Raw genomic sequence first — 26,769 nt, 5'->3', positions numbered from 1 at the left:
ATCAAAACTACTACTTAACTTAATGGTGTACGCTCCACCTCACACCGGCCAATGTTCGATGGGCCATGACCTGTTTATGGCGGGTCATGGCCCACCGAACATAGGCCTGTGTGAGGTGGAGCGTACACCATTAAGTTAAGTAGTAGTTTTGATTTTGTACATATGTACTGTTTGTGTTTTCCTTTTCTTTTTCGTTTATAAATGTATAGCTATGGTGTTCTTTTAATCATTGACAAAGGTGTTCTTAGGCACTTGTGGGTTTTATTGTTGTTCTGAAGAAGATGTAGTTATCTAAGCGGAAACCTAGGTTAACACTAGGTGCTTTTTCGCAGTCGAGGCGGGTTTTTAGTTTCTTAATATATTAACCAACGATTGCTGACGCGCCGCGATGTTGAAGGTTCATACTTAAGATCAATAAACTCAGTGGACATTATGTCATTGCTATGATATGAGACAGTAAAACCCTCTGTATGATCACAGCATGTAACCATATTCAACCCCGGATGTACGATATTTCCAAAGTGGGTCAAAAACTTGCCTCCACATCCCCCCCCACCCACCAACTCCGGGCCGGGCCGTACTTAGAACCAATTGCGTTGTGCATGTAAAATGATTCGTTCTTTATCGTTAGGATTTATTGTGCAAATCATCCACGGAACATGAACCTAATTAATTAACGACTCCGCCTGAAAAATCGTATAAAACTTACTAGTGCCAATGCGGCGCAAGCATGCAAACACCCTCACCGAAGATCGTGGAAGCTGCACCTGAAAAATGCGCACCTGCGATCACTCAAAAGCTACATGTCGTAACCCTTACCGAGTTGCCGGCCGGGGTGGCCGAGCGGTTCTAGGCGCTTCAGTCTGGAACCGCGTGACCGCTACGGTCGCAGCTTCGAATCCTGCCTCGGGCATGGATGTGTATGATGTCCTTGGGTTAGGTTTAAATAGTTCTAAGTTCTAGGGGACTGATGACCACAGAAGTTAAATCCCATAGTGCTCAGATCCATCTGAACCATTTTTCTTACCGAGTCGCCTGCTTGCAGCGCTATGTAAACAGCCCCTGCAGCTGTGTGTGCAGCGCGGACAGTGTGTGTGTGTAAGGTGTGCCCGGCACTGTGCGCAGGCGAGGTGGCGGTGCCGGTGGCGGCAGCGGCGGCCAGCGTGGTGGTGGTGCTGTCGCTGGTGGCCACCGTGCTGCTCATCCGGAGGCGTAGGAAGGCGCTCGACCGCGACGCCGCGGGCCCCAGCATTGTCGTCTACCCCTCGCACCACGGGTCCGCGCCGCAGTTCCTGTGAGTACCCCACGGCACACTCCCAGGGCGCGAGCCCAGCTTTCTGTTCGCAATGCAGTCTCTAAAAGGTAAAACATTTCCTGTTGAAATCTCTTGGAACTTATCTAAGCTCTCTGGCATTCGAAGTTTTTTTTACACTACTGACCATTAAAATTGCTATACCAAGAAGAAATGCAGATTATAAACGGGTAGTCATTGGACCAATATTTTGTACTAGAATTGACATGTGATTACATTTTCACGCAATTTGGGTGCATAGATCCTATGAAATCAGTACACAGAACAACCACATCTGGCCGTAATAACGGCCTTGATACGCCTGGGCATTCAGTCGAACAGAGCTTGGATTGCGTGTACAGGTACAGCTGCCCATGCAGATTGAACACGATACCACAGTTCATCAAGAGAAGTGACTGGTGTATTGTGACGAGCCAGTTCCTTGGCCACCATTGACCAGACGTTTTCAATTGGTGAGAGATCTGGAGAATGTGCTGGCCAGGGCAGCAGTCGAACATTATCTGTATCCAGAAAGGCCCGTACCGGACCTGCAACATGCGGTCGTGCATTATCCTGCTGAAATGTAAGGTTTCGGCCAGGGCAGCAGTCGAACATTTTCTGTATCCAGAAAGGCCCGTACAGGATCTGCAACATGCGGTCGTGCCTTATCCTGCTGAAATGTAACGTTTCGCAGGGATCGAAAAAAGGGTAGAGCCACGGGTAGTAACACATCTGAAATGTAACGTCCGCTGTTCAGAGTGCCGTCAATGCGAACAAGAGGTGACCGAGGCGTGTAACCAATGGCACCCCATACCACGAAGCCGGGTGATATGCCAGTATGGCGATAACGAATACACGCTTCCAATGTGCGTTCACCGCGATGTCGCCAAACACGGATGCGACCATCATGATGCTGTAAACAGAACCTGGATTCATCCGAAAAAATGACGTTTTGCCATTCGCGCACCCAGGTTCGTCGTTGAGTACACCATGGCAGGCGCTCCTGTCTGTGATGCAGCATCAAGGGTAACATCAGCCATGGTCTCCGAGCTGATAATCCATGCTGCTGCATTCGTCGTCGAACTGTTCGTGTAGATGGTTGTTGTCCCCATCTGTTGACTCAGGGATCGAGACGTGGCTGCACGATCCGTCGCAGCCATGCGTATAACATGCCTGTCATCTCGACTGCTAGTGATACGAGGCCGTTGGGATCCCGCAAGGCGTTCCGTATTACCCTCCTGCACCCACCGATTCCATATTCTCCTAACAGTCATTGGATCTCGACCAACGCGAGCAGCAATGTCGCGATACGATAAACTGCAATCGCAATAGGCTACAATCCGACCTTTACGAAACTCGTAAACGTGATGGTACGCATTTCTCCTCCTTACACGAGGCATCACAACAACATTGCACCAGGCAACGCTGGTCAACTGGCGTTTGTGTATGAGAAATAGGGTGGAAAGTTTCCTCATGTCAGCATCTTGTACGTGTCGCCACCGGGGGCAACCTTGTGTGAATGTTCTGAAAAGCTAATCATTTGCATATCACAGCATCTTCTTCCTGTCGGTTAAATTTCGATTCTGTAGCACGTCATCTTCGTGGTGAAGCAATGTTAATGGCCAGTAGTGTAGTACGCTCTGGTGTAGGGTAACACAGTTGTGAATCTAATGATAATTAAATCGAGAACGTGGGTGCAAACAGGCGTTTATATACATAATTGGGGACATGTTGAAAACGTGTACCCCAACCGGGACTCGAACCCGGGATGTCCTGCTTACATGGCAGACGCTCAATTCATCTGTGCCACCGAGGGCACGGAGGATACAGCGCCTAATAGGTTTTTGCTCATCACACTCATTACTCGTGGCAGATTAATCTACCAAGTCCCGTACGAGTTGGGGCATAGCGTGAGCCTTCGCACAAGAAGGTCAATGGCTAGGTAGCGATATTTTAAATATATATGAAGGTAGTATCGGTTCCCGAAAGAACAGATACCATTGAAGACCGTGCAGCTTCCCTAGAATGAAATGATAATTAAATCGTCACCTTAGCTTCATACAGGCGTTGATATACATCATTAAAGTAGTGGTGTGGACGTGTTGGGAGTGTGGGACTCACGGTGAGCGTGCAAGGGAAAAGTCCCTGTATGTGGTGTAGCCTCTGTGCCCTCGGTGGCTCAGATCGATAGACTGTCTGCCGTGTAAGCACGAGATCCCGGGTTCGAGTCCTGGCGTTGCACACATTTTCAACATGTGCCCAATGATGTATATCAACTCCTGTTTGCAGCTAGGGTGTCCCTTAAAATTCATGCTAGAGAAGCTGCAAGGTCATAAATGGTATCAGTTCTCTCGGGAACAAATACTATCTTCATAAATTGTGAATCTGTTAGATGAAGATCACTTTGGCTGCTTGAAAGGTAAAGACACCAGGGGGCAATTCTAGAGCTGTACTTAATACTGGGAGCAAGAATTAGGACAAATCAAGGGTCTGTCGGCAAGGAAAAAGCGAAACCCGAGATTAAATGATCCAATGTCTTCGAAAATCTGAGAAAAGTAAGCGAAAGCTATAGGGAAAGTAGGGTGAAATTCACTGTTCTGTCACGTTAATGAGGCCACATATCAAAAACCCGAATAACCAACTTTTGCAGCGAGAGTGTAGAAGGAGAGTCAGTGAGGATCTGGAATGTACCACCAGGGTCGTTGAGCCAGGACGACTCCAGTACCGTTGCCAGCTGCGCTAGGTTTGTCGGTTGTGGATCAATGGCGGAGAACAGCCCGATCGAGGTGGTCACACAGATTCTCGGCAGAGCTGGAATTCGGGCAAGAGGAGTACGATCAGTGGCTGAGCGGTTCTAGGCGCTACAGTCTGGAACCGCGGGACCGCTACGGTCGCAGGTTCGAATCCTGCCCCGGGCATGGATGTGTGTGATGTACTTAGGTTAGTTAGGTTTAAGTAGTTCTAAGTTCTAGGGGACTAATGACCTTAGAAGTTAAGTCCCATAGTGCTCAGAGCCATTTGAGTACGATCAATTCATTCTCGCGCTCTTCGAATCACACACGTAAACTGCGAGTTGTGACTGTTGCATTGCCCTGATGGTAGATACCATCGCGCCGAGGAAAGACGAACTGCATGTAGCAACGGACACGGTCCTCAAAGATAGATCCATATTTGTGTCGACCCATTACGCCTTCTAGAATGAGGAGCTCGCCCACAGAGTGCCACGAGAACAATCCCCTGATCATACCGCTGCCTCCACCTGCCTCGTCGCATCCGACGATTGGTGCAGGGTGTATGCTTTCAGACATTCTTCGCCGACGAGTCATAAAACATGATTCATCTGATGACGTCACCTGTCGCCACTCAGTGGACGTCCAGTTGCGGTACTGGCCTGCAAATTCTGGCCTTCATAGCTGATGAACAGCAGTTAGCATGGATGCGTCAACCTGGCGCACACTGTAGAGGCCCAAACGCAGCAACGTTCTCTGAACGATCGTTAAGGGGACACCGTTTTAGCCCCTTGGTTCACTGGGCGATCAGTAGCTCAACAGTTGCTTGTCTGTTAACCCATACAGATCTCCGGAGACGTTCATCCCAGTCATCCATAGCCCGTGGCGCACCACAGTTAACCTCGGGGCCAGTTTTGGATAACGGCATAATGCCATGCACGATATTCTTCAAACCATGGTGGCACCTGAACAGTTCGCAAGCTTCTTTGTTTTGGGTGCCGCCTCCTGCCATTTGTTGATAGTTATTGCACTTTGACATCGAACATAGGCGGTGATCACCTTAATGTGAGCTGACGTGTGTAATATGTAAGAGAGCAAAGTACGAACAATGAGAATGGAAGACCAAGAATGTAGTGCCCATATTAAAAGGAGTGTTAAGATAGGGACATACTCTTTCGTCAATGATATTCAACGTATACGTCAGAGAAGCAACGATGGAAGTATGGGATGTGTTCATGAGTGGGACTGAAATTCAGAGTGAAAGGATAACTTCCGTTCCTTGCCCTGACATTCCTATTAAACTAATCCACGATTACTCCCACGCTAACTGGGTTGCCTACCTGGACTCCATAAACACCCAGGTCGAACGCCACAGCCATACCCTCCAATCTCCCGACGACATATCCCGAACCACTACCTTCCTCCACGGGACCTTGACTGACGCCGTAGCCATCCATATCCCTGCCAAAGCCATCCACACTCACCACGAAGCCCTGTCCCCACAGGCCATCCTTAACCTTTGTGAATCCGTAATCCACGATTACTCCCACGCTAACTGGGTTGCCTACCGGGACTCCATAAACACCCAGGTCGAACGCCACAGCCCTACCCACCAATCTCCCGACGACATATCCCGAACCACTACCTTCCTCCACGAGACCTTGACTGACGCCGTAGCCATCCATATCCCTGCCAAAGCCATTCACACTCACCACGAAGCCCTGTCCCCACAGGCCATCCTTAACCTTCGTGAATCCGGTCGCCTCTACCGATCCTTCCTCCGCACTCGTGACCATGAAACACTAATCCACCACCGGCAATTACAAAGACACATCCGCAACTACAGCGAAGAAATGTCGTGTCTGGCAACAGACTTCCACACAAATCAACGTCACACTCCCAATAAACTCTTCGAAGTATTGGTCTGCTTTCCACCGCCTTACTGGGAACCGTCCTACCCTGCAGTACCCTCTCCTCCTTGATGACCATAAATTTCCTGACAGCCGCGCGGGATTAGCCGAGCGGTCTCAGGCGCTGCAGTCATAGACTGTGCGGCTGGTCCCAGCGGAGGTTCGAGTTCTCCCTCGAGCATGAGTGTGTGTTTGTACTTAGGCTAATTTCTGTTAAGTAGTGTGTAAGACAACATTCCATTAGAACTACTGATGGCCTTGGGAGAGCCAGTCCTGACAAAACTCTACTATCTGGTGAGCAAGATGTATGAGACAGGCGAAATGCCCTCAGACGTCAAGAAGAATGTAATAATTCCAATCCCAAAGAAAGCAGGTGCTGACAGATGTGAAAATTACCGAACAATCAGTTTAATAAGCCACGGCTGCAAAATACTGACACGAATTCTTTGCAGACGAATGGAAAAACTGGTAGAAGCCGACCTCGGGGAAGATCAGTTTGGATTCCGTAGAAATATTGGAACACGTGAGGCAATAGTGACCCTACGCCTTATCTTAGAAGCTAGATTAAGGAAAGGAAAACCTACCTTTCTATCATTTGTAAGAGAAAGCTTTTGACAATGTTGACTGGAATACTCTCTTTCAAATTCTAAAGGTGGCAGGGGTAAAATACAGGAAGCGAAAGGCTATTTACAATTTGTACAGGGACATGAAAGGGAAGCAGTGGTTGGGAAGGGAGTGAGAGAGGGTTGTAACCTCTCTCCGACGTTATTAAATCTGTATATTGAGCAAGCAGTGAAGGAAACAAAAGAAAAATTCGGAGTAGGTATTAAAATCCATGGAGAAGAAATAAAAACTTGGAGGTTCGCCGACGACATAGTAATTCTGTTAGAGATAGTAAAGGACTTGGAAGAGCAGTTGAACGGAATGGATACTGTCTTGAAAGGAGGATATAAGATGAACATCAACAAAAACAAAGCGATGATAACGGAATGTAGTCGAATTAAGTCAGGTGATGCCGAAGGTATTAGATTAGGAAATGGGACACTTAAGGTAGTAAACGAGTTTTGCTATTTGAGGAGCAAAATAACTGATGATGGTCGGCGTAGAGAGGATATAAAATGTAGACTGGCATTGGCAAGGAAAGCGTTTCTGAAGAAGAGAAATTTGTTAACATCGAGTATAAATTTAAGTGTCAGGAAATCATTTCTGAAAGTACTCGTATTTGTATGGAGTGTAGCCATGTATGGAAGTGAAAGTTGGACGATAACTAGTTTGGACAAGAAGAGAATAGATGCTTTCGAAATGTGGTGCTACAGAAGAATGCTGAAGATTAGATGGGTAGATCACATAACCAATGAGGAGGTATTGAATAGGATTGGGGAGAAGAGACGTTTGTGGCACAACTTGAGTAGAAGCTGGGATCAGTTGGTAGGACATGTTCTGAGGCATCAAGGGTTCACCAATTTAGTATTGGAGGGCAGCGTGGAGGGTAAAAATGGAAGAGGGAGACCAAGAGATGAATACACTAAACAGGTACAGAAGGATGTAGGTTGCAGTAGGTACTTGGAGATGAAGAAGCTTGCTCAGGATAGAGTAGCATGGAGAGATTCATCAAACCAGTCTCAGGACTGAAGACCACAACAACAACAGTGTGTAAGCTTACGGACTGATGACCTTAGCAGTTAAGTCCCATAAGATTTCACACACATTTGAACATTTCCTGACATCCTCAGTAAGGCCAACCACTTTGCCCCTCCACTTTGATTATTCCCTCTTCCCCAACGTCATCTAACGTCTGAATACCTCCACTACTCCCCTTGCTCCTAGCTTCCAGTACTTGGGCCACACACCACCATCAGAATTTAAGCCTCCCATCACTTCATACGACATCAGCCTCACACTTCGCACTAAATGTAACACCACCCTGGCCACGACCGTATTAACTACCACCCTCTCAAATACTACCATCCCTCCTTCCTTGTAGTCCTTGCCGCCCTTGGTAACGAAAGCTGGCTTTTACTGAGACCAGCATAAAACCTCCTGTATTCTGATGTTGCCCAAATCTAATAAGCCTCCATCTGCTGCCTCCTTCCTGTCGTCCTATATGTCTCACAGTGTTCAGCAAGCTCTTGGAATCCATCCTTACGAGGCACATCCATCAGCATCTCCACCAACACCACCTCCTCCCCAACACCCAATGTAGCTTTTGAACTTCCTTCTCTGCCGACGACCAACTCCTACACCTCACCCATCTCCTCTCCCTCTAGATTAACTTCTGTCACTTCGCCATTTTTGTCTCCCTGGATCTCGAAAAGGCCTATGACAGAACATGGCATACTGGTCTCCTGTTTAAACTCCAGATCTACTCCCCTCCTATCAACTATGTCCGTCTGATTGCCTCCTTCCTCTCCCACCAGTTTTCCTATGTCACTGTGCATAACACCTCTACATCCTACATCTCCTTTCCCAAGGTGGCTTCTGTCAACTCCCTCTCCTGCATGAAGCCCTCTCTCTCTCTCTCCATTTGTCCCTCCTATCAACTCTGATCCTCACTTCGCCCTCCCTACCTCTGTCCTTTTCCCAGGCTCCCTCTCCCCTCTTCCCTCTCTTCCCCACCTACCTTCTCTTTGACTCCATTCTCTCCCCTGAGTTCTTTTGCTTTCCCTTCCTCTAGTCTCCCCACTCCTTCTTGTGGCTGACCTGCTCCCCCCCTCTTTTACGTGTCCCCTCTGCCCATCTGCTTCTCCCATTTTTGTTTTTGCTCTCCTATTCCTCCTTTTCCCCCTTCATCTGTGTGCCCCCCCCCCCCCCCCACATCTGCCTTTGTGTCTATAGTCCAGTGTTTAAGTGACAATTCAGTGTTGTACATAACCATTTTTAAGTGTTGGGAACAGACACCATACTGTCGCTAGGTGTGTTTTTTAAATCTTGCAAACAGAAACCAGACTGTTGCCGTGTTTTTCAATTGTTGATGTATAATTACTATGTGTTTTAATCAGCATCACTAACCCTTTGTTTTTATATTTTCACTTGCGCAACTTTTCGCCATGTTACAGTTATAAAAAAAGTCACCGTTTTGTCGTCTGTTTTATTGTTTGTTTTATACTCATTATGTTTTTAACTCTTCAGTAGGCTGCAGAGCGGCATATTAAGCTGCTGCTAGCCTGCCCCCCCCCCCCTCTGGGGGTTAATCGTAATTAAATTAAGGAAAAAAAAAGAAAAAAAATAAGATTCGGTGATGACGTATCCTTACCGAAAAGTAGGAAGAAATGCAGGATTTGTTCAACGAGTTAACAATCTAATAAGTACAGAAGTGCGATAAATGAGATTAACGGTAAACTCAGCAACAAAATTCGTAATCACAAAGTAGAAGAAAATAATTTCTGCTACCTTGGGAGCAAAATAAGACACGATTGACTATAGCAGGACATAAATGGTAGCCATTCACAGATGAACAAGGAAAATAAGTCTACTGCTATCAAACAGAATTTAATCTGAGGAAGAAATTTCTGAGAAAGTGCGTTGGGAGTACATCTTTGCATCCACCTGAATCGGGGACTGTGGGAAAACCGGAACAGAGGGACAAGAAGCGTTTGAGATGTGATGTTTGAAAATTAGATGGACTAATAAGGTAAGGGATGAGATGTTCCGCAGAACTGACGAAGAAACGAACACCTCGGAAACAGCGACAAGAAGAGTGGGAGGATCATAATAAAACATGTGTCGAGACATCTGAGGATAATATCGCTGGTAGTAGAGGGAGCTGTACAGGGTGGAAACTGTGTGGGAAGACAGTGATTGGAATACATCCAACAAATAAATGTGGACGTAGGATGCAGGAGCTACTCAGATGAGGAGAGTAGCAGCAGAAGGGAATTCGTCGCCGTCCACATCAAACCAGTGAGATGACTCGAAACTTAAAAAAAGGTTCCTATATAAGAAACCTTTTGAAGGTTGGTGCACTAGGCCATTCCATTACCGAGGTCGTTCTAAAATTGGAGAACCTTTGGATTTGACGAACTGTGCACTTCTGTTGAAACCAATCGCCGTCGTATCGTAGACCCATCTAATCGTTGGCTAACAGCGGTCACTACCTATCGTTTACAGGGTATATGAACGATTTCATATTGCATGAGAAAAACAACGATCTCGTGATTTGTGATGTTTGTCTGCGAAGGCAAAGAAAGTCTGTCCTACCGTGATTTACAGACAGATAAACGAAGCTTCAGTACTAAAATAGTGAACCATGTTTAATGGCGGTCACACAAACATACATCACAAGGACCAGGCCAACCTCGAATTGTGACGGCCGAACACAAATCAAGCACTGAGGGAACAGTCGATAAGGACTATTGTGGACTGAGCTTACGTTTCCTGAAATTTTACGGATCTTCTTATCAAATTGTTAGTGATGATCTGGGGTATAGAAAAGTGTGCGCCAAGTGAGTTCTTTTATTTTTGCCAGATGAACACAAAAACAGTTAATAGGAATTGCACTGATTTAATTCCCTCGTTACGACAGAGACGGTGTGGAGCTTTTGAGCTACGTGTTTAGTGGTGGTTAGATCTTGGTTGCGCATAAAAGTCCAGAAACAAGGCAACAGTCAATGTCACAGCACTGTTCACCATCTTCAACAAAACCAGACAAATCCAGACAAATTCCGAACACCAAAATTACTTTGGCCGTAGTGTTTTTGAATCTAAAAGGCGTCCTGTTGGTCGACTTTATGCCTTATCAAAAGTTAGCGCCCAGCTGTCAAATCCATCAGCGCCTGCGAAACAAACGGCGCGGATTGTCGTCCATTGTGCTTCTTCACGATAACGCCTGCCCGCATTCTGCTGCGTTGACAGAGAGTTTGCATCGGCACTTAAAGTGCGATATTTTTGAACATCTGCGTTATAGCCTTGACTTGGCCCCAAGGGATTACCATCTTTTTTTCCAATATGAATGATTTTACGGATGGCAAACGCTATGGAAATGACAACGAACTGGAAAAGGACGTTAGTAACTGCCTCATCAATCTGGCGTCAACTGTAAATGCAGAAGGCGTAGGAAAGCTCGGGAAACGCTGCGGCAAACGTATGAATATCAGCGCGGAAGATATCAAAATCTTTTGTAAAATCTCCGTCCCTTACCTCTAACAAAAATGTTTACTTTTAGAGTGATCCTCGTAATTTTTCAATGGCAGCAATTCGTTTATACTGGAATAAATTTCATAGGCCCTTCCACAGGGATCGAACTCGTATCAGTGACTAATTTTGCTCTCTAAAAATTATCTAGCACTTTTTTTTCAATCACGCAGCAGAATTACTCATTTTCATGAAAGGTGTATGTAACTGTTATGAAGCCAAACAAGGTAACATCAGAAGGATAGATAGCAAATATCGTTGTGGCCGTTATTATCTGGTTGTAATACATCAGATTTAGAAGACGAGTCAGGAACGGACAATCGCTATCAGCAAAATGCAGCCAGTAGTAACCAGGATATTTTTCATGGTCTTAGAATAGAAAAACGAAGAAGAAACTCGTATCAGTGGAACAACCATGGTTTTGCTAATGACATTGTACTATTTATCCCCAGCGCAGATAAATTTTAACTGCGAATCTACATCTACATCTACATCAACATGATTACTCTGCAATTCACATTTAAGTGCTTGGCAGAGGGTTCATCGAACCACAATCATACTATCTCTCTACCATTCCACTCCCAAACAGCGCGCGGGAAAAACGAACGCCTAAACCTTTCTGTTCGAGCTCTGATTTCTCTTATTTTATTTTCATGATCATTCCTACCTGTGTAGGTTGGGCTCAACAAAATATTTTCGCGAGAAAGTTGGTGACTGAAATTTCGTAAATAGATCTCGCCGCGACGAAAACCGTCTTTGCTTTAATGACTTCCATCCCACCTCGCGTATCATATCTGCCACACTCTCTCCCCCATTACGTGATAATACAAAACGAGCTGCCCTTTTTTGCACCCTTTCGATGTCCTCCGTCAATCCCACCTGGTAAGGATCCCACACCGCGCAGCAATATTCTAACAGAGGACGAACGAGTGTAGTGTAAGCTGTCTCTTTAGTGGACTTGTTGCATGTTCTAAGTGTCCTGCCAATGAAACGCAACCTTTGGCTAGCCTTCCCCACAATATTATCTACGTGGTCTTTCCAACTGAAGTTGTTCAAAAAATTGGTTCAAATGGCTCTGAGCACTATGGTACTTAACTGCTGTGGTCATCAGTCCCCTAGAACTTAGAACTACTTAAACGTAACTAACCTAAGGACATCACACACATCTATGCCCGAGGCAGGATTCGAACCTGCGACCGTAGCAGTCACGCGGTTCCAGAGTGAAGCGCCTAGAACCGCACGGCCACACCGGCCGGCAACTGAAGTTGTTCGTAATTTTAACACCCAGGTACTTAGTTGAATTGACAGCTTTGAGAATTGTACTATTTGTCGAGTAATCGAATTCCAACGGATTTCTTTAGGAACTCATGTGGATCACCTCACACTTTTCGTTATTTAGCGTCAACTGCCACCTGCTACACCATACAGCAATCTTTTCTAAATCGCTTTGCAACTGATACTGGTCTTCGGATGACCTTACTAGACGGTAAATTACAGCATCATCTGCGAACAACCTAAGAGAACTGCCTAGATTGTCACCCAGGTCACTTATATAGATCAGGAAGAGCAGAGGTCCCAGGACGCTTCCCTGGGGAACACCCGATATCACTTCAGTTTTACTCGATGAATTGCCGTCTATTATTACGAACTGCGACCTTCCTGACAGGAAATCACGAATCCAGTCACACAACTGAGACGATACCCCATAGGCCTGCAGCTTGATTAGAAGTCGCTTGTGAGGAACGGTGTCAAAAGCTTTCCGGAAATCCAGAAATACGGAATAAAACTGAGATCCCCTGTCGATGGCGGCCATTACTTCGTGCGAATAAAGAGCTAGCTGCGTTGCACAAGAACGATGTTTTCTGAAACCATGCCGAATGCGTATCAATAGATCGTTCCCTTCGAGGTGATTCATACTGTTTGAATACAGTATATGTTCCAAAACCCTATTGCAAACCGACGTCAATGATATAGGTCTGTAGTTGGATGGGTTACTCCTACTACCCTTCTTAAACACTGGTGCGACCTGCGCAATTTTCCAATCTGTAGGTACAGATCTATCGGTGAGCGAGCGGTTGTATATTATTGCTAAGTAGGGAGCCATTGTATCAGCGTAATCTAAAGGGAACCTAATCGGTATACAATCTGGACCTTAAGACTTGCCCGTATGAAGCGATTTGAGTTGCTTCGCAACCCCTAAGGTATCTACTAAACTCATGCCAGCAGCTGTTCGTGTTTCAAATTCTGGAATATTCCATTCATCTTCCCTGGTGAAGGAATTTCGGAAAACTGCGTTCAATAACTCCGCTTTAGCGGCACAGTCGTCGGTAACAGTACCATCGGCACTGCGCAGCGAAGGTATTGACTGCGTCTTGCCGCTTGTGTACTTTACATACGACCAGAATTTCTTCGGATTTTCTACCAAATTTCGAGACAATGTTTCGTTGTGGAACCTATTAAAGGCATCTCGCATTGAAGTCCGTGCCAAATTTCGCACGTCTGTAAATTTTTGCCAATCTTCGGGATTTCGCGTTCTTCTGAACTTCGCATGCTTTTCCCGTTGCCTCTACAACAGCGTTCGGACCTGTTTTGTGTACCACGGGGGATCAGTTCCATCTCTTACCAATTTATGAGGTATGAATCTCTCAATTGCTGTTGCTACTAAATGACCCTGTAACGCAACTAGCTGCTCTTCCCTTATTCTTCTCTGTTTCCTCTATGCATCCTAACTTATACGGACCCCAGACTGTCGAGCATTATTCAAGTATTGGTCTGTAAACTTCGTTTTTTGTTTTAGTCATCAGTCATGCGACTGATCTGATGTCGTTCGCCACGAATCCCTCTCCTGTGTCAACAGTTTCATCTCACACTAGGACTTGGAATCTACTTTCTCAATGATTAGCTGGATGTATTCCAACCTCTGTCTTCCACTGCTTTTTCAACTTCTACATCTCCGTCTAGCACCTCAGGACCATGGAGGCTATTCCCTGATGTCCCAGCAGATGTCCTATCACCCTGTCCCTTTTTCCTGTCGGTGTTTCCCATGTATCATTTCCTCGTCGATGCCGTAGAGAAAATCCTCATTTCATCAATAGAATTTTCAATATTCTTCTGTAACAGCACATCTCAAATACTGGTTTTTCCCACAGTCCGTGTTCCACTGCCACACAATACTGTGCTCCAAACGTACCTTCTCAGAAACTTCTTTCTCAAACTTAGGCCTATGTTTGATACTAATGGACTTCTCTGGCCAGGAGTGCCCTATTCGCAGTGGTAGTATGCTTTTGTGTCCTCTTTGCTCCATCCGTCATGGATTATTTTGCTGCATAGGTAGCAGAATTCCTTAACTTTGTTTACATGGTTATTCCCAATGTCGATGTTAAGTTCCTCGCCGTTCTCATCTATGTCACTTGTAATTACTTTTGTCTTTCTTCGATTCGCTCTCAGTCCACATTCTGTGAACATATTCGCAGATATTTAATGGACCTGACTACTTACAGTGATTGTTCTGCATACAATAATGGCTCTTTCTGCCAGTGTAAGCGCATACGTTAGATTTACTTACGATGAATGTCAATTTTCAATCCCTGAACAAAACATCTTCCTCCTTCACGTCCTCTTTTATTTCGCTACAATCTTCGTACTTGTGTCTTCCGTGTATACAACATCATCATCCAAAAAATGCCTCATGGAACTTACAACGTTATCAAATGGTTCAAATGGCTCTGAGCACTATGGGACTTAACAATCTGAGGTCATCAGTCCACTAGAACTTAGAACTACTTAAACCTAACTAACCTAAGGACATCACACACATCCTTGCCCGAGGCAGGATTCGAACCTGCGACCGAAGCGGTCGCGCGGTTCCAGACTGAAGCGCCTAGAACCGCTCGGCCACATCGTCCGGCACAACGTTATCAAATGGCTCTGAGTACTATGGGACTTAACATCTGAGGCCATCAGTCCACTAGAACTTAGAACTACTTAAACCTAACTAACCTAAGGACATCACACACATCCATGCCCGAGGCAGGATTCGAGCCTGCGACCGGAGCGGTCGCTCGGCTCCAGACTGAAGCGCCTAGAACCGCACGGCCACTCTGGTCGGCTACAACGTTATCGATTGCGTCAATATGAAAAGTAGTTGTCCTGTAACAGTCACTGAGGATACTCCAGAAGTTACTTTCATATCTACAATTTCTCTCCATTAAGGATGTTCGTCGATGTTCTGTTTGCAGGAACTTTTCAGTTGAATGACAAATACGGTCTCATTCGTGACTCGTGGTCTAGGGATAGCGTTGTGTTTTCTTCTATAGAGACTTCCATACCTTATCAATAATCGCAACCTATGAACGGATTACAAAATGGTGTAAGACAGGGATATAGCCTTTCTCTCCTACTGTTCAGTCTGTACATAGTAGAAGCGATGACGAAAATAAAAGAAAGGTGAAATAGTGAGATTAAAACTCAAGATGCAATGATAACAGTGTTAAAATGGTTCAAATGGCTCTAAGCACTATGGGACTTAACATCTAAGGTCATCAGTTCCCTAGACTTAGAACTACTTAAACCTATCTAACGTAAGGACATCACACACATCCATGCCCGAGGCAGGATTCGAACCTGCGACGGTAGCGGTCGCTCGGTTCCAGACTGGAGCGCCTAGGACCGCTCGGCCACAACGGCAGGCTATTTTTAGTACAAACAATCAGAAACCAGGAAGTTACTATGATGATTCTCAGAATCATGAAAATCAGTACCTACTCCAACACACAAACACAATCATTGTTATTGTTATCTTCTAGGGTATTCATCTTATGATTCATCAGGTGGATTTCTTCTGGTGTTTTGACAGATGTTTTCAATTTCGGTTTTGCTGTATGTAATTGGGGTCAGCCCAAACAAATACTGCTTATCATGTCTTTCGTACGACACCCACTGTCGACAGAAAGAGTTTGTTGGATTCCTTTTACAAACAAATTGATTTTTCAAGATGAATTTTACATGCCCATTCAATAGAACTGTCCCAAATTAGCCTAGCGCTATGTTTGCTTTACCAATACGTATTAAATGACACAGTAAAAGACAAAGAGCAGCGATTAAGCAGCGTGCCGCATGGCGTTAACAGTCGGTGCTGTCACGGCTGTACTGGTTATTCTTCGTGTTTTACTGGCCAAGTAAAAAAAAATTGTAAATAAAATATTGCATTAGACTAACATAGACCACTGTATCGAATGAGCATATAAAGCTCTGTTTTATAAGTCATTTAGCTTCTTTTATTTTATTTAAGCGTCGTCGCGTTGGATGACACCCTAATTTCGTAATTCTGGTTAAATGTGGTTGATGCGTGAGGTTTATGAGAGAAGTATTCTTGGCGTATAACACGCTCATTATATTCCACTGGACTAGTTGTATCGAACGACGTCACTGCGAGGTTTCAGACCTGCTGATATAATACACTCCTAGTTCGGACGTGTCGTCAGCTTGCTGTTATGTTGTGAAGTGCCACAGGGTGCGTTGTGCAAATTGGTTTCGTATCTTGCGCCTTTCCTGTCTTTGTTGACAACACGCAGACACTGGGAAGCTGGGGCTGCTGTGAACCCTGACTGGTTGAAGGTCGACACCGCCTCTTCCGGCCCTTACAAGTTTCTGCATGTCCATATCCACTAGTGGTTCTGCTATAGATGTAGCTGTACAATGAGTTCCTCGCTACGCAAGTCGATGAGTTGGTTATCCTGGTACCCAGTACACAGCTCCAGATAGTCCAATGTCTGAACTGTTTCTGGGAGGTAAAAAAGCAATGGTAGGTGTCCCAATTATCTTGTACCTTGTTGCAACCTATGGGAAGAATCCGTAAACTGTGTGACTCAATCTGTTGTAGAGATAGGAATTTGTTGCAATATTACACTCGACACATATTGTACTGACAGGAAGTACATGCACTGACTGGTCCGATCTGTAAAATTTATTAGCGTCCTTCAAAACCTGTCCTTTTGTGAAACTCAATAGTCGTCCTACTGAGGCTTTCTGGTTGAAGCCTATCACTGCATTCGATGTATTTATTTCAGATTTTTGTGCATTGATGTTTGCGTGTTGCACGTTGTTTAAACAGCCAATATCGTATGCACCAAGTTCTAGTTCCACAATTTCTTTTCTACCATTAACTTCCAGATGAAGTTTATTGTTAGCCTCTGTGATATCAGTAATGCTATTGTACGTCTCGAATCCAATCAGCGCAATACACTCCATTGCTTAAATCAGTCGGTGGGAAGTAATTCACGTATAATGCTAACGATCATTCTTTTGAAGTCAGTATATATGACACTGTACATAAACCTCATCTGATGAGTAATATTTAATCCACCTCCTTATATAACCTTCGTCGTAGAAGTTGGAGGAACATGATGCACAGATTCCTACAGAGGTAAGTATAAAGTCTTTGTAGCGATGAAAATTGTAGGAAAAACGTCTTTTGCCGATTAAGTATCGATGTAACTTTTCTGGTGGTTGCAAATATCCAAATGACTCGAAATAGTTGCCGTTATTTGTATTGCTCTATCTTACGCCACACAGTGGGTTCCTCTTCCCCTAGCAACATCTGAATTAATAATCCCATATTCTCTATATTTCCGTATAGTCTTCAGTATTGTATCCCACATAAACACAACATAGAATCTGGGAATGCTGCATTTTTTCCTAACAAACTTGAACAGACCTGTATTTGCAAGCGGTCTACCTAGTAAGATAGCTAATGGACTTTTTTTTCTGTTTGTGAAGAGACCTAGTCTTTTTGCATGGTTTTTGGTACAGCTCTTTTACAATGGTTTCTCCTCCCATCATGCAGTTATGTCTTCCTCTAGCTGATCCTTGTAGTTCTGAGCGTTCTTGGCTGTTCTGGCAATAGCCACAGCACTAGCAGCCAATGAACCCATCGCTGAGAGACCTGCAAGGGCAGGACTGAGGAAGGGGATAATTCCGCCTGATACCTTGACTATCGGCAGAAGCAGGGGGCTTTATCGCTCCTTTATACTTCAGGCCACTTTTAGCTGCACACCAAACTCTCAGGATAGTTTTTTAAACACTCCAGCCTTGGCTTCTTCTTCTTCTTTATAGATTTACTCTTCTTCTTCAGTGTTCCACATGTGACGTTCATAATTTCCCTGACATTCACATCCAAACCCAAGTTAATTTTACCATGCATGCTTTTATGAACTACAAATGCTGCAATGCGCTGCCCTATATCACTGTCCTTTCTTACACATATTTCCTTGGCTTTATCAGCTAAGATTCGATCTGCAGCATGACATCCTTGCAGATATTTACGTTTTGTCTAAGCAATGTTGTGTTTACAAACCTGTCGCATCAACGAGATTAATCCCATTATTACCATGAGCCAAGCGTATTTGAAGGTTTGTAATTATATCCCTGGATGTGCAGTTCAGCTGGAAATTTGGCGAGAATAACACCACCGCCCTTAATGTGTCTCCCATTGAGCATGTTACGCTGTGGTCTGAGCAGCACATTATATAGCAAATCGTCAGCATAAATCCGGATGCTTTGTGTTGCAGGAAAACCAATCCATTTAACTAATGCTCTATTCCCTCAACATCTCAACATCTTATGACACACTCGTTGTGAAAGACCTGTTGTTCTGAGCTGTTCTATATTTCCTCCGTGCAAAAGCATCCCGAAATTTCTGTGACACTGTTTTCGTTTTAGATTTTAATTTCTGGAATTTGTTCTCTGCACTTTGGAAACTGTGAATATCTCACTGGACCACTTTGGGAGGTATGACTTCTCAAATACAATATTGTGTTTTGACATGCCTACCAAATCTATCTGTATCCGGATCCGGCTCCAGCTACTGCCGAGTCTGGGTGCTAACGAGTTCTCTCCATTTGGCTCGGTCCTCCCACCACTTTTCTTCCTCCACTTGCTGCCAGCCACCTCTCCTTTCCACAGATATTCTCACTCCCGTTTTCCACCGTGTTCTTCGGCGCACTCTAGGTCTTTTTCCATCCATCTTTAGTTCTTCCACAATTTTGAGGAGTCTCTGCCCACACATCCTCTTAACATGCCTGTACCATCTTAATCTCTTTTTTTCAATTCCTTCTCTCATACTTTCTTTTTTAAGGTCCTTTCTGATATCTACGTTCCTTACTCTGTCCATTCCTGCTTTTCCTTTAACTGCTCTGAGAAACTTCATTCCCCCTGCTTGCAGTCTGCTCCAGTACCTTTCTGCATTGTCCATGTTTCTCCTCCATAGGTGACACAAGGGAAGTAGTAACTTTTATACGTAAGGGGTTTTGCTTTTTCTGAAACTTCCTTATTCCAAATCAGGTGTTTCATTGTTTAGTAGAAATTGCCTCCCTTCTGTAACCTCCAACTAATTTCGTCGGTTATTCTTCCATCATTAGGTATTTCACTCACTAAATAAGTGAAACTGTCTACCACTTTGAGGGTTTCTCCATTCAAAGTAATATTTCCATTGATCCCTTTGTCTCTTCCAAACACTATTACTTCACTCTTATCTTTATTTATTTTTAATCCATACCTTTTCATTATTTCCTTCCAAGCACCAAGTTGTAACTGCACATCTACCTCTTTATCACCCCATATTAGCATATCATCTGCAAAAATCATCTTTTTGTCTTTTTCTTTTACTATATCTTTAACTGCCCTATTCATTCCCTCCATCACAACATTAAAAAGTGCAGGATATAGAATACTTCCTTGTTTAAGTCCTTGTCTTATTTCGAATTATTCACAGTTCCCCAATGGTGCTCTAATTCTACAATTGTGTCCTTTGTACAGTGTCTTTACTTCATTAATGTATCCATCTTTTATATCTATTTTCTTCATTTCTTCTCAGAGTCTTTCCCTGTTAACTGAGCCATAGGCATTTTCTATGTCCATAAAAGCCATTATCACCCTTTTGTTACACTCCCAACATTTTTCCATCAGTTGACAGATAGAAAAATCAGGTCGATCGTGCTTCTTCTTTTCCTAAATCCACGCTGTTCTTCACTCAGCTCCTTTTCTATCTTTTCACTTATTCGATTTAGTAAAATTCTTTCAAAAATGTTGGCTGTAAGAACCATAAGGGTTAATCATCTGTAGTTTTCACAAAGCCTTTTATTGCCTTTTTTGAAGATGGGAACAATGTTTCCTAATCTCCAGTCGTCAGGTATTGTGCTGGAATGAGATTTTCACTCTGCAGCGGAGTGTGCGCTGATATGAAACTTCCCGGCAGATTGAAACTGTGTGCCCGACCGAGACTCGAACTCGGGACCTTTGCCTTTCGTGGGCAAGTGCTCTACCATCTGAGCTATCGAAGCACGACTCACGACCGGTACTCACAGCTTTACTTCTGCTAGTATCTCGTCTCTGGAAGGTAGGAGACGAGATACTGGCAGAAGTAAAGCCGCATGGCAGCCACGTCTCGATCCCTGAGTCAACAGATGGGGACGTTTGCAAGACAACAACCATCTGCAAGTACACTTCGACGACGTTTGCAGCAGCATGGACTATCAGCTCGGAGACCATGGCTGCAGTCACCCTTGACGCTGCATCACAGACAGGAGCGCGTGCGATGGTGTACTCAACGACGAACCTAGATGCACGAATGGCAAAACGTCATTTTTTCGGATGAATCCAGGTTCTGTTTACAGCATCATGATGGTCGCATCCGTGTTTGGCGGCATCGCGGTGAAAGCACATTGGAAGCGTGTATTCGTCATCGCCATACTGCCGTATCACCCGGTGTGATGGTATGGGGTGCCACTGGTTACACGTCTCGGTCACCTTTTGTTCGCATTGACGGCACTTCGAACAGTGGACGTTACATTTCAGATGTGTTAGGACCCGTGGCTCTACCCTTCATTCGATCCCTGCGAAACCCTACATTCTAGCAGGATAATGCACGACCGCATGTTGGATGTCCTGTACGGGCCTTTCTGGATACATAAAATGTTCGACTGCTGCCCTGGCCAGCACATTCTCCAGATCTCTCACCAATTGAAAACGTCTGGTCAGAGGTGGCCGAGCAACTGGCTCGTCACAATAGGCCAATCTCTACTCTTGATGAACTGTAGTATCGTGTTGAAGCTGAACGCGCAGCTGTACCTGTACACGCCATCCAAGCTCTCTTTGACTCAATGGCCAGGCTTATCAAGGCCGTTATTACGGCCAGAAGTTGTTGTTCTGGGTACTGATTGCTCAGGATCTATGCACCCAAATTGCATGAAAATGTAAATACATGTCAGTTCTAGTATAATATATTTGTCCAATGAATACCCGTTTATCATCTGCATTTCTTCTTGGTGTAGCAATTGTAATGGCAAGTAGTGTAATTTTTTTGTATGTCCATCCTTCTGACTGACTTAGTGAACTGTTGAATTAGAAATGGAAGGAGGAGGCTCAGACAAGGCTGGCGTCTCTACGTCGCACCATTATTATCGGTTTTATTTCCTATTCCTTTTTGCGGTAGCCAGCACTATTAAATCTCCGCACCGAGCAGTGGCGCGCTCCAATACGCGCGGCCGAGAAACGCATCGTTGACCGCGTTTCTTCGTGTGCGGTCCATTGTGTAGCGTCGCACTCCGCCTTCGGGCGCGCTCGTGCGTTTCAAACCACAGCGATTGTCCACCAGTAACACTCAGAGATTGGCCGCCCACAAGATACAGCGAAACCTGACGCCGGCTCCATTAGCTACGGAGCCTTATTTAACGCTGTTACTGACGTCCACGAGCCAGATCTAACTGTGCTGTGTTTCTACTCCGGAACGCGGGAGTGCTATGCTGCGGTGGACCAGCTGTTCGATGGTTATTTGGCTGCGCTCTGAACTTAGAATTCGAATGCTGTACTGGAACTTGGACTTCGACGTTCAGTAGACTTAGTACTGAAACTTATTTATTTATTTTTACTTAAACTGAAAATAATTGAGAAGGTGAAACTTCTTTATTTAATTCTGTAACTGCTGAGTAAAACTGAAGTAGGGTCTCCTTGCTTGTCTTTATCATTTCATTTCTGACCTACACAATTGTTCCTGACAAATGCAACTCAAACTTATCCATTTATTACCTACAATATACAAGGATAACGTAATCTGACTATTACTTAACACAAAAGAATGGCCCTGAATTAGAAGAAATACTAGCAGTAACCCACACATTTCATAAGGCTCATAAGTCACATACCTCACAGAAAATCTTCACTACGCGAACTACAGCGATACAGCAAGACACCAATACAGCCAGCTAAATGAAAGATTCTAACTACTGTATGCTCCATGTCATGTGGTTAGCAAAGGAAAGATTTTGTTATAAAGGAAACAATGTATTTAGCAGATTTTACCTTAATTGTGTGACAACCAGTTCAAAAATTATATAATCGTCCGTGAGATCCAGTCAAAAAATTACATAACCGTCAACAAAATTATATCTCCTTGACGCACTCGTCCTGACGGTCCGCTCGCGCTAACACTTCAGACCTCTAACCTCCATCACCGCTAACTATAGACTTCCAACTTCCATCACTGCTGGCGACTCACTTTTAACTTCCACCGCTGCTCACTATTAACTTCCAACTGCGAGTCCGACCAGCCACAAAGTCTCTTACAGAAGGCGCACAGCGCTGTCAGTGATATTAAAGCAGACTAAAGCGCTGCCAACAAACAAACACATAAACAGGCTACTTACAGTATGTCAACAGACCTGTGATTTCCGCTGGAATTCTGCAATTCACTTGCACTTCCTGGACGATGGTATAACCACCATCAATTTATGTAATTTTCCATAAAGTGTTCATCTACAACTTGGCGCTCGGTAACAGAATTACATGTATTAGCGTTGTGTCAATAAACCGTGATATATTTATTGTGTTACTTCTGATTATAACACATCTGCGTGTTGAGCGCGGGAAGAATTATATTCTTCTATACGTGGCATAATGTCTGTTATTTTCAGTATCCGTGCACAGGATATACGATGGTAGATGTATGGTTTCGTGAGAAGTACGTAGTCTCATTTTCGAAGGGCTCCCATTTTAGTTCCCCAAGCTATGTTGTTACCCCCTTTTATGGGCTGTATCGAGTTCTTACAAACCTAGCAGCTCATCTCTGGATGTGTTCAGTGCCTGTCAACATGTATGCATTTGAGGACGTATTTCGCTTGATATGTTTTCTGTAAGAGACACAACTGGGAGTCACACAACAACGATCCGTTTTTCTTGGTATACACTCATCTGTCTACCTCGTTCGTCCAAACGAAAATAGAATCTACGATTACCAGAAAGGTACGGCAGCATGTGGAGAACATGCTTTATACTTCCTTTCAGGCTGCTCTATAATCGGTTTGCCCCAGTGGCATTTAATTTTGCATCTTAGTGTACTGTTAACTCACACATAACATGTTATATAACCAATTGCATTTGTCACTCAGTAATCACGCCATAACCAGTTACGTTTTTACTGACGTGAAGTCCTTAACTTTATTATGATATCTGAGATAATCATGTCGTAACTGATACATGGTTATCAGTAACTATAAACTAGGGAAACGTTCCACTGCCAACTGGTCTTTTCTTCCCAAAGTTGATTACCAGTGGTCCATCTCAGTGTGCACGTGGCTGAAACTTTTTTAGCATCGGATGGCATTAGGCACAGTAATCTTCCTCTGACATGTGACCACAAGTAGTTACCGCCAGACAGCAAAATTTTGCCTTCCGATCTAACAGACAAATTCTAAAAGATTTTGTTCGTATTTGATATCACTAAGCGTCTCAAAGCAATGGGCATAGCCCCCGGCGCCGTAAGGAAAAAGGCCCACATACTGAGTTGCGGTATCGAAAGTTGTTCAAGTCTGCGAAATTCTTTCAATCATCGCACGGCGGCCAACATGACATTTACCGAGATCAATTACCGCGAATTAGAAAATTTAATGAAGTTTTTCGAAAGAGGAAAGGCAACTTGAGCTATGCATGAGAGTGGTCGGACTTGTTTTGTTTTGGCTCGTCTTTCGTTTGTGCAGCTATTCCTTTTTCATTGTTGTCGTGAGAATATATTGACTTTGAACGTCTACATTCGTCGAATTATTCGCTGTACTTGCATAATCTGTTAACATAACCGTTTACGGACTTGCTAACTGTAGCTTACAAGTTACATTTATGCGTAGGCATCAGCTGTCGATGTGCCCCTCCCCTACTGCTCTGTGGCATGCAACGGAGGGCTCCCCTCTACCACTCTCCCTTCCTTCACCAACGCGTCTGCACAGTTATGGGTCAAGTTACTTGGTGCGCATTCTACCTAGAAATAATGTCTCGGTGGGCGAACACACGATACGAGACTCTATGCGACAAGACTTTAATTCTGGACTGGCACACTCTACGTTAGAAGTGGGTATTTCTGTCGAAATTTCTGTTTTAACTCATAAATTAATGCATATTCACTTGTAATACAGAATTAATTTTATGTAACAAAGATGAGTAAGTGATGATAAATCGCCATATCCAACTTTGCTAAACAATTGAAAACGTTTCTTTGTTTTATTATGTGATGGGTGACTGAGTCACTTGTTTTTATCCATTATTGTTGTTTTCAGGTTTTACATTATACATACTTCATTACACTGCTGCAGAAAATTTTGTGTTGTGGGCATCCACAGTTATAGAGCTGCATTATGGTAAAAAAGACCATTTCATATGTATGACTAATATTTATTTATGATTATAAAAAGTATCTATCTTACAGTTAAAGCGTCCTTTTCCATCGCATTGCATGATCATATCGTACGATACATTACACTAAAGCTATAATTTTACTATTTTGTTTTGTTATCTAAAACTAGTCTCCGTCCGAACAGGCCTTAAAAGCCCAACGGTACCGATCGGCCGCCGTGTCATCCTCAAACAACAGGCGTCACTGGATGCGGATGTAGAGGGGCATGTAGTCAGCACACCGATCTCCCGGCAGTTTACGAGTCCTTAGTCGCTATTTCGCAATCAAGTTGCTGCTCAGTTTGGCTCACAAGGGCTGAGTGCAGCCCACTTGCCAACAGCGCTCGGCAGACGGGATGGTCACCCATCCAAGTGCTAGCCCAAACCGAGAGCGCTTAACTTCGGTGATCGGACGTGAACCGTTGTTAGCACTGCGGCAAGGCCGTTGGCTTGTTTCATTGTCAGTTGATGAAAATAAAATGTGGGCAATCGATCATTTAAATAAGGCTGTGTTTATACATCTGTTCACTCAAAGCCCATCGACATTTACATACACAATAATCGGTAAGCGTCGTTACACTATGTGGCGGAGGGTACTTTATGTACGAGTGTCACTTCCGCCATTCCCGTCCCAGTCTCCAGTGGTTCATTGGAAGACCGATCGTTGGTAAGCACCTGAAGAGCTCGAATATCCGGAATTTCACCTCACGAAATTTTAACAGTAAACCACACTATGATGCTTAACATTTCTCTTACGGCGTTTACGACTGGAAGTTGATGAATTTGTCCATGACGATTTCACGCTTGCTACATCTACATCTACATGACTACTCTGCAATTCACCTTTAAGTGCTTGGCACAGGGTTCATCGAACCACAATCATACTATCTCTCTACCATTCCACTCCCAAACAGCGCGCGGGAAAAACGAACACCTAAACCTTTCTGTTCGAGCTCTGATTTCTCTTATTTTATTTTGATGATCATTCCTACCTATGTAGGTTGGGCTCAACAAAATATTTTCGCGAAAAAGTTGGTGACTGAAATTTCGTAAATAGATCTCGCCGCGACGAAAAACGTCTTTGCTTTAACCCTGCTGTTCTGTTCACTTTTACTTGACATATATACTGTTCGGGTCAATATGACCCGACATATCAAAATGCTTTAGAAACATAAATTTTGGTACAGTTTTAGCTATCGACATTGTTGTTCTATTCCAGTACCTTGTTAGTAATAATAATAATAATAATAATAATAATAATAATGGTAATAATAATAATAATAACAATGCATACAACTTTATTGAGGGATATTTTTCATTTAAATATGCACATAAATTTGAAACAACAGACAGTTTCCATTACAGGCATTCAACTTAGAAAGCACTACAGTTTTTCCATACTTCTATTCTTATTGTTGACAGTTTAGACGTAAGTATTGACATTTTCTAACAACAGACAGTTGTCATTACAGATATTCATCTTAGAGCACACTACAGTACAGAACACACTACAGTTTTTTTATTACATTCCAACATAGAAAGCACTACAACTTTAGAATCCTCTCTTCTTACTGATTGTAGTTTAGGCACAAGTATTCACATAAATTTGAAACAACAGAATTTTCAATACAATCATCTTATAAAATACTACAGTTCTTTTCTTACTGCTTGCACTGTGGACACAAGTAGGTTACATGTTTCTTGCAAATATGTTTACTACATTTTCCACACACCATGTTTGTTTTATTGTCATTACTTGATGGACAGAACTTACAGCGTGCACGTTTTGTAGATTTTCTTGTTGTTACCGATTCTGACACACCACCCACATCATTCGGGTTTTGGATGCTTGTGACCATTCTCAAAGAATCTTCTGTTCTTGGGAAATGCGTTCTTGATGCAATATGTTCTTTTATCAGTGACTTTCCAAGTTCCTCCAAGAATATTCTCCTTCTAGTCAATTTGCTTGCATTCCAATTAGGGTCAACCGAAATCC

General features: G+C 43.9%; 1 protein-coding gene across 1 annotated transcript in view; it reads left to right on the top strand.

Annotated features, from left to right (window-relative positions):
* The window catches only part of LOC126235536 (synaptotagmin-15-like), a gene marked incomplete at its 5' end in the record, with an annotated part of 252,552 nt that overhangs the window by 92,799 nt on the left and 132,984 nt on the right, over positions 1–26,769 (top strand). Inside the window, one exon of the mRNA XM_049944255.1 lies at positions 1,126–1,294. Coding sequence (XP_049800212.1) covers positions 1,126–1,294 — 169 coding nt within the window. The remainder of the gene's footprint in view (positions 1–1,125; positions 1,295–26,769) is intronic.

The sequence above is a fragment of the Schistocerca nitens genome, chromosome 2 (assembly GCF_023898315.1).
Source record: "Schistocerca nitens isolate TAMUIC-IGC-003100 chromosome 2, iqSchNite1.1, whole genome shotgun sequence".
Taxonomy (NCBI): Eukaryota; Metazoa; Arthropoda; class Insecta; order Orthoptera; family Acrididae; genus Schistocerca; species Schistocerca nitens.
This window is presented reverse-complemented; position numbering and strand designations above follow the sequence as displayed.